Source organism: Eriocheir sinensis, chromosome 47 (genome assembly GCF_024679095.1).
Source record: "Eriocheir sinensis breed Jianghai 21 chromosome 47, ASM2467909v1, whole genome shotgun sequence".
NCBI classification, from domain to species: domain Eukaryota; kingdom Metazoa; phylum Arthropoda; class Malacostraca; order Decapoda; family Varunidae; genus Eriocheir; species Eriocheir sinensis.
In genome coordinates, this window is record NC_066555.1 from 8,914,577 (window position 1) to 8,923,632 (window position 9,056).

The window sequence follows — 9,056 nt, forward strand, 5'->3', positions numbered from 1 at the left end:
GTATGTATTTTTCTTTATACAATGTATATTTGGAGACAGTAAAGTTCGGTGTATATTTCTACTTTTTGTTTTTCTTCTTTTATTAATGCAGAATTTTATTAATGCAGAAAAGAAGTTGGAGTAAAAATGTTCAATGAGGGAAGGAAGTGCGTACTGAATTCGATACTGTTTGCTGATGACACGGTGTTCATTGCAGAAAATGAAAGTGACTTACAAAATTTGGTCAGTGTTTTTGATAGTGTCTGTAACAGGAGAAAACTGAAAGTAAATGTCAACAAAGTAAAGTGATGTCTGTGAGCACAGCAGAAGTGAGGTTGTAGATTTTGTATGCCCATATAGAAAAAATAATTTTGAATGGTGAAGAAATGGAGGAGGACAATGAGTTTAAGTACCTTGGACCAGTTATGTGTAAGCATGGTGGTGCGGAGGGAGAGATAAGAGAAAGGGCATTGCAAGGAAAACTAGCAAGAGCGAGAGCGGCATGGCGAGTTTCTTTGGCCACACTAAAAGAGGGGCAAGGCGAGGGTTGTCATGGCAACACGACCCGCAGACCAGTATAGCCTCACACCCACCCCCGTCGGTGCATCGGCGCAAACGAGGGATGAGGTGAAATGTTTTTATAAATAGTTCCATGCTTCACTTATTTGGCGTTTTATGAAAAATCTGTATACACCATCGTGTTCAGGAGGCTTTTCTCTATAAGATGGAATTGTTTATTTTAGTACTCATTTCACAGCCGCTGCAAATGGTAGCTATATGTAAAATGTGTTATAAACATTATGGAGTGATAATTTAACTTCAACTCGTCACTATTTATTTAGTTTCTATTCTATTGAGTTTTCACAAACATATTCAAGTTCTGCAATCACTGTTGTGTTTAACGGTACCAAAATGTCCTATCTCATAATATTATATGAGATGAGTTATGGCAAATAATAGAGAAGCATGTCTGTAATGTCACTCCTTCTGACCGAGCAATCTCGCGCGAGAAAAGCGAGAAAAGTTAATCGTCAACTCTCCTCACTTTCTCGGTTATCAGCTCTCTTTCTTGCCATTACCTGCTCGCTCTCGCCCGTTTTCTCGCTCCATGTGTGGCCGCGGCCTAAGGATACTAAGATAGGTGAATATATATGTAACCTCCTATCAGGAGGGCTTCACCCCCTTTCAACCCTGTTTCAATTATTTGTCTCATTGAATTACTCCAGGGATGCAACGGACCCCTCCAGCCCCTTCATTAACCCTTTCTTTGAGCGTGGGTCGGGACGTGACTGTCCCCTCAGGCGCAGTCAGGCAGCCCAATGGGGGGTCTCTTTTAACCTCTGTATTTCAAAAACTATTCATCACAGCTAAAAAACAAAAACACCATTGGAAAGAGGCGGGCCAGATCTATAGGAGTCGGTTATGTGTGCCTCTCCTGAGAACATACATGCATGTTCAGGGAGTGATGAATAAGAACACTTACATCACTGCGTGCGGGATGATCAGCCATATTGTGGGAACTGCGGACATCTTTCCTTGAGATTCTGGCAAGGTAGTATTGCCAACTGCAATATTTACAACTATTTGGTCAAAGAATCAGTCAGGTGATAGGTGAAGCTATGCAAAAATGCCGCTATATTGGGCAAGAACATCCACCAGTTACTCGTCCGTAGATTAGCCGCGCTGGGTTGATATGATTTTCCACCAAATTTAGTGAAGAACCCACTCAATTGGCAATCCAGTGTTTTGAAAAATAGTGTTGGAACACTCATACGCGGGAGAATTGAGTGCGGCATGAGCTCACAGTGAGCGGTTACCACCACCAGCAAATACGCCTAACGCCCGCTGCGAGCTTTTAGCAATGAAAGGGATAATACCTAGACAAATTAATTCATATGAACCGTCTAGTCAGAAGAGTTTTGAAATAACTGCAGTTAAAGTTGGGGTCTTAACTATCAACAATGAACATTGCAAAAACCTAATGTATTACAAAATCCAATGTATTACATATCAAAATGATTGTCAACTCAAATGCAATATATTGAGAAGGAAATACAGTAAACCCTCAGTTATCTGGGTGCACCGTATCCGACCTCGCCCGTATCCAGGAGTTTTTAAAATACATTTGATTTTTTCCAAAAAAATTTTAAAAATTGTTGTGCGCTGCCAAAAGTCATTCAAATTGCCCACACGATGCCTCTAAGCTCTGTCCCGGTGGCGCCCCATCTTGCACGTAGCAATGATATTGACGCCCTGGTGCGAAGGTTCGCAGGAAAACTGTGTACTTTGCAGTACAACTAGCACGTAAACGTCCTTGCCGAGTGCTGCAGACCATATCAAAGTGACGAGAGTCAAGGCATTGCAGGTTTAAATGGTGGGAGCGTCAAAGGACTGTTTAAATGAAACACACAGTGCGAACCCTAGCTTAAGCCTTAATGACTGCCTAAATCCAGACTGGACTTGGTGAGCAGGGCTCCGTCCCTGTGGAGAAGGAGTGCGAGTCCGCTATCACTCCTGTGGGAGTGAGGGCGAAATAAGAAATGCGGATAAGTACCGCCCTCGGTCCGACATGTGAAAGAAGGATTTTACCATGCTTACGGTAAGGCGAGTAAAGGGGCCCGCAGGGGTTCAGGAGTCCCGTGGGCCAGCCCGATCTGGAGGTGCGGGCTGGCCGTAAATCATGGTTCCTTCTTGTGGCTGGCCTCTCCGTGGTCCCGCTGGATGCACTGTGCAGGGAGTACCCCCCCCCCCCCCTTGGCTCGCAAGGGCAACACACTGTAACTAAACAGCCACAGATCACCACGCAAGCAGATGCGACAGGTTGTCATTGACTCCTTGGTTATCCTCCCCACTTACACTCAGAGTGGGGCGGCCTGGCGTACTTGCCCGGCGTCTGTGGGCCTTCAGGCTCATTGCCGGGCTTAAAAGGGTAGCGCCCTGGGGTGCCTGCCCGGGCATCCGTACAGAAGCCTGCTAGGAGAACTTGCTGCCCATTGCCGACCCGGACCGCTTCGGGTATCACTCTGGTATGCCTTCTGGTTGACCTGGGTGGTAAAGCCCGCGGTTGCTAACACAGCTACACAGCGATAAAGCCGCCGGCGCGCACCTATGAACAGCACAGAGCAATCAGCCTTCCAGTTTTGTAAAACAGGACCTGTAAAAAGTTTCTTGTGGCAGTGCTGGATCTGCTAGAAAGCCTACTTGGTAAACACGATGGTGCAGACTTGGGCGGTTAACCCGTTCGTGGTCAACCACGTCACCTGACGTGTTAATGTTGTTACTCCCTCTGGTCAACCACGTCATATGACGTTTTATTATTTTTTTCCCACGTGAATGAAATGCCTCTAGCGGTTTATAATTACGTTTATTGAAGTGTCAGGCATCTTTTCTCAAGTGATGACTTTATGCACGGTAGTTTTATTGGTTGAGAGCATGCTTATACAGTATAGTACGTAGACGTCGACTCGGCGCTCTCACTGATGAGCAAATTCAGCTTCATTTGAATGAAGAGGAGGGTGATACTGACAGTGAATCTACAATAGATGATAGTGATAAAGATGAAGATTATGTTTTTCAAGAAAGTGAAGAAAGCCAATCAGCAAGTGGATCTGAATATTATCCAGCAGACACAGCAGCAGCTGACTACTCCTCAAACATATGCTCTGGACCATCACCTACTCAACTATCTTCTCCACCTCCTTCCACCTCTAGGTGGTTATATCCACAAAGTGGTGGCAGAACGAAGATGGCAAGACGTCGGAGTTCATCAAGCGAAGATGAAAGCAATGCACCTCGTCCAAGAGTGACTCACCCACCCGCCCGTGGTCAAGCTCACTCCAGCCAGACAGACACCTTCCCGCTGATCCTGTAGGTCATGTGTTATGCCACACTTCATTTTTATGTTTCCCGTTCAGAATTACTATTTTGAGACTAGTTGTGTTCTTATAGTGATACAATATCATAAGAATGTAGTGTTGTGCAAAAGAAAAACAATTGTTAGAGGAGGAGTTGAAAATATCTCAGTGGTGAGATTATGTCTGGCAGCGCCGCGCCACAGGTGCCAGTTAAATGCTGTCGGGGCATTTAAAAAAGGGTAAGGAGGAAATTTCCATGTTATTTTCTTTATGTGGAGATATTTTTGGGCTCATTAGGCAAAAAATTTTGTTTTCCATTTTTCGTGACCAGGGGGAGGCCTATGGAGGTGCAGCCAGCAAGACAGTGGTCGTACTCAGCCCCGCCACAGCTTGTGCAGGACCCCCAATTATTGCCAGGAATTGGGGGGAATTCTTGAAAATCTGACGCGCCAGAACAAGAAACGCAAAGATTTGGGGAAATTCTTGCTTGGTCTACAGAAATTCTTGACCGCTAGATGACGGCTCTAGTCTTAGTCCGCGATTTAATCTCATAGAAATAACATGCGTGTACTCGTGTCCGATTGCATTTGTGCTTTAATGTGCGATCTTTGTGTTTTCAGCACTACAGTACCCTCTCGAGTTTCGCGCTTGCTTCGTTCCGAGGGTATGGCGCTAAACTCAAGGATCATGAAACAAGAGGTATTGAAATGCATGTAAAAGCGCTTATTGGTTCCGACTTTACTCCCTTGTTATCAGTTTTTTTCGACTTTACTCCCTTGTTATCTCAAAATACGTACCTTGGTAATAGGCAGAAAATGGGAAGTGAGAACAGGTCGTTTTAAGCTGCAGTTGAAGGCGGCTGCCTTACAATTGCCTGGCAGTTATGAATACATGGTTGTGATCCACGTGGTGTCGTCTGCTAGAGTAAGGGTGGTCACTCGCGGTCACCCGTGGGCCAGTTGAACAAACCTATATTTTTCTGGTAGTTTTCTGTGTGTTATGAAATAATCTGCTAACTCTTTCTGTTATAATCATTAAATCACTAATATCATGATTGACTTTTAAATGCCTATTGAACGTAAACCACTGCCACCACCGCAAAATAGTTCACAGAGAGGTTCAACTTGCTTACTGTTTCCATATTTCCCTCACCGCTCACAAAGATCACAAGCGGAAAAACTAGAACAAATCCAGGCAAATTAATACTTTTAATGCTGTGTATTCCCACAGCGCGCATGCGTAGTGGACAGCAGAATGACTAATTTCATCGGGGAGATATTTCTCGCAACACCTGCCAGTGTAGTGGACCTTCTTCTTCTTCTTTTGACCTGTAATGCTTTGTATCACTTCTTAGGTCCTCCTTCTCCACACTTTTGTACTTCACAACATGCACTTAGGGCCGCTTTCACAGTCATTTTGTTTGTTTTGATCGTTACCAATGGTGGCAATTGCCGCTATGGTATTTCCACGTGAAGCTGGCCAATGGGGTAGTGGCGGCTGCGGGGTTAGCCTAGCCCCGCACTAACCACACATTCTCAACATCTCTCGCTTCGTCTGCAGCCGCCACTACCCCATCAGCCAGTTTCACGTGAAATACTAAGCGCCTGTGCCCTCTCTCGGCTCCCCTACCCCCCCTAACCTAAGGAAACATAGCATAACCACTAACGGAGGGGCTTCGCCACCCCTCGACCCCCTCCACCCTCCTAACCTAACGTAACCTAACTGCTAATAGGGGAGGCTTCGCCCTCCCTCGACCCCCCCACCCCCTGAAGGTACAACAGTAATTAGAAACTATTTCAAAAATACACCAACCGACTTCAAACCTTATGCTCCTCCTGCCACCCGTCCTTCTTCTTCTTTTGACCTGTACTGGTACTGGTTTGCTCAAAACTAAATTCTCTACAAAATATATAATCACATTCTGCCCATGAAATCATAATCTGTGTCTACAAAAGAACATGAAACTGAATTCCAACGCAATACTTACCTACTTCTGTGGTTCTAAGTCAGTCAAGGAACGTGCTTCACACTCCACTTCTGGGCACAGACTGAGTTCAAACTTCAAATTTTTCCTGCTTCCCATTGCAAGTAAAAAAGGAACTATATGATTGGCTTTGAGTCTAGATATGTATCTCACTGGCCAAAACAATCAGTCAATGCTTGCGACTGGCTGTGACAACTACTCGGCCACCAAATTTGCCAAATTTTCGTACTCAGCCTCTTATGTTTGCTGATTTCAGTATTATTCTAGTGTTTGCCCATACTCACCCCTCACAACCAAAATTGGCTAGGGGGCCATTGAGACTTCGGGGAATGCGGTGGTAAACATGAAATACATCGCAAATGCATAGTTTTTGAGTTACGGGGGGTTGAAAAATACCCTAGATGTAGGGAAATTCCTTACAATTACTTAGATGTAGGGAAATTTCAAACATTCTGGGTTTTTTTACAACGTACGTAAACCATGCAATTTCACTCACTCTCCATACCAAAGGGAGGTTCGAGCATTAAGGTCATAGTGAAGCATCTAAACGGTTAGTAATTTATGTCATAGGAGTCTCGCAACCGTCATACACGACTATGTATTCACTTAACTGGTAGCACGTACGAACGCAGGTTACTTGTGTTCAATGCCCCTCAGTTAACTGTTAAGTCATAAAGTTCGGTTGGGGTACTTTAAGAGGGGGGGGGGGTCCAGGGGGGGGGCTTGGTTAGCAGGGGGGTCGGGAGGGGCAAAGCCCCCCGTTAGCAGGTCGTACAGTTCGGTTGGAGTAGTTTAAATATGCTCCCCCACCCAAATACCCCGACTTCCCGCGGGTCCCCCAAGATCGTTGGGGGAAGGGGATTAATTCAGCTTCTTCTTTACTTTTTTAGTACTTCTGCCTTCATATTATGGTTGAGGGACATGTATTTTGTTTTTTTAACTATGATATATGGAGGCGGATTATCGTATTCTGGATTCGTATCCAATAGCCACAATCACCTTGCATACTGGAAATACGAACCCGTGAAGCAGATTCAAATTGCGGTCTGTAAGGATTCACGTGTTCGAACAGCTCGGGCAGGAGGTTCGAGAGCCTTCACTTGCTTTAGCACCCGCAGTACTGTTTAAGGCGCGGCGTTGGAAGGATCACAGCTAGCCGGTGGTTTTGCTTGTGTCATTGATAAACAATGAAGATACACTGTGTTTGGTGCCACGGACTCTATTTGGAGGACAGAAACCTTGTGATAAGGTGACAACCTACTAGAGAGAGAGGGCATGAGTGTGGTGTAGGCGGTTTATGTGAGCACAGATGGCCTCCGGCGCCATGCCAGATGGTGAGGTGAGCATCGTTTGGTGGGTTCACTACGCTTCTCTCCCAAAACAAGCTTGGGGATCCAATGAGCATGTGGGTTCCGTGTGGGAAACACTAAATTCGTCACAAACACTCATTTTGGTGGTGGTGGGAGGAAAAATCCCAAAATTTAGGGAATTTCCCTAGATCTAAGGAGTTTTTATCCCCCCCCCCCACAAACACACACTAAAAAAAATACGCGATTGCGACGAATTTCGTGTTCCCCACCCGAAACCCCGCATTCCCACCAGGTCCCCAGGCTTGTATGGGGGGGAGGGGGGAGTATGGGCAAACACTAGAATTTTACCCTGATTTCTGACCCATATAACTGGCACAGCAGGAATGAGAGCATACTACTCAATCAAGTAGCTCTTAGTGTGTGATGAGCCGTGATCCGGGGAGGTGTGGCTGATTGCGTTTCCAATTACTTATGTTATATATTATTCCAATTTGAACATATTTTTTAGGCCATATCCAAAACTCAATAAATTAACCTGAATACAATGATATAAACAATATGGAATATATGTCCCTTGTGCTTCACAGACCACGCCTACTCCTCCTGCATGTTAACCAAATAATCAAACATAACTATGTAATCGACCTAACGGGGGAGCTTCGCCCCCTCAACCCCCTTTCCATTTGTGATGGAAAAACAATACAACAGTGTGTTGTACAGATACAAGGTACTTTCTAAAAGAGGCTTCGCATCCGTCGACCCCCTTGTATTTACCAGAAGTCACTTGTTACTGCACTGCAATCAGACTAAAAAATAAATCCATGTTGCAAGTATTAACTTCACCAGAGGTGGCTTCCCTCTCGTGATTATTGTCCGAAAAGTCATGAAATGTGTGGGAACCCACACAGCCGCAGGCAGCAAAACCTATAGGCAGGTTAGGATAGGCTACGTAGGTTGTTAGATTTGTTTTAATTAGATTTGTCGTTTGTTTTTAACAATAAATACAAGACAAACTTTGTGATGCACATTCGTTGTGCACAGGTTACCACACATTTCATGGCTATTTCCACAGTTGTTTTGATCTGTACACTCTTTCCTATTAATTTTCAGGTTTGAAGGTTCATAGAACACATGTGAGAAGAGCAGTTGGCTCAGTAGGAAACGTGATGTCGGCGCACTAATAATACCAATCTCTACTAAAATATCTTTAGGACACTGACTTGTTTACCAAGCAGCTCAGTAACTAGGGTGATGTCATGAAATTGTTCCCTCAGCTCTCAAGTAAACAGCCTCACAGGACGAAATGCCCATGGTGTCAGTCTTCCCAGGCCAGAACCACCATTGTTTGTTTACTCTTACATATGATGATAGACCATAATTCACTGTATATGGAGACATTTTCAGAGGCAAGTTGTTCAAATCAACAATCAAAGACAATAGTTGGGCCATGCTGATTTCATCATGTAGAGGCCGGCCCACCTCAAATTGAAGGTAATAACTTGCTTAACAAGACGAATTTAACAAAAAATGCTCACCAGTGGCACATGCTGTGACGGCAGTGGGTTTGTGAGCAGTAACAACATAATTATATGCCGCCGTTGCCATCTCTGCACACCGAGCTCAGCCACTTCCCATGACGCTCTCACGCCGCGGAGGGAGAAGGTAACGTTATCTCAGCCTCACGTACTGGAGAATTTCATTTACTTTTCAACTTATATTAGTTCCTCTTACTCAAATCATAACAGAAAAAAATACATGTTGATACTATATAACATTGTACATCTTAAGTTTTCATTTTAACATAAATACGCAAAATAATATCTTTAGTGTGTGTGTGTGTGTGTGTGTGTGTCTAGATATTCTGGAGCGGGAAAGCATCTAAAAAAAGATAGTTGCATGGGGCATTCGCTATATAGCTGCGCATGGCCT

General features: G+C 44.6%; 1 protein-coding gene across 1 annotated transcript in view; it reads right to left on the reverse strand.

Annotated features, from left to right (window-relative positions):
- The window catches only part of LOC126981367 (DNA damage-binding protein 1-like), a 130,798-nt gene extending 121,975 nt beyond the window's left edge, over window positions 1–8,823 (reverse strand). The window contains exon 1 of the mRNA XM_050832389.1: window positions 8,663–8,823. Coding sequence (XP_050688346.1) covers window positions 8,663–8,732 — 70 coding nt within the window. The 5' untranslated portion in view covers window positions 8,733–8,823. The remainder of the gene's footprint in view (window positions 1–8,662) is intronic.
- Window positions 8,824–9,056: the final 233 nt, after the last annotated feature.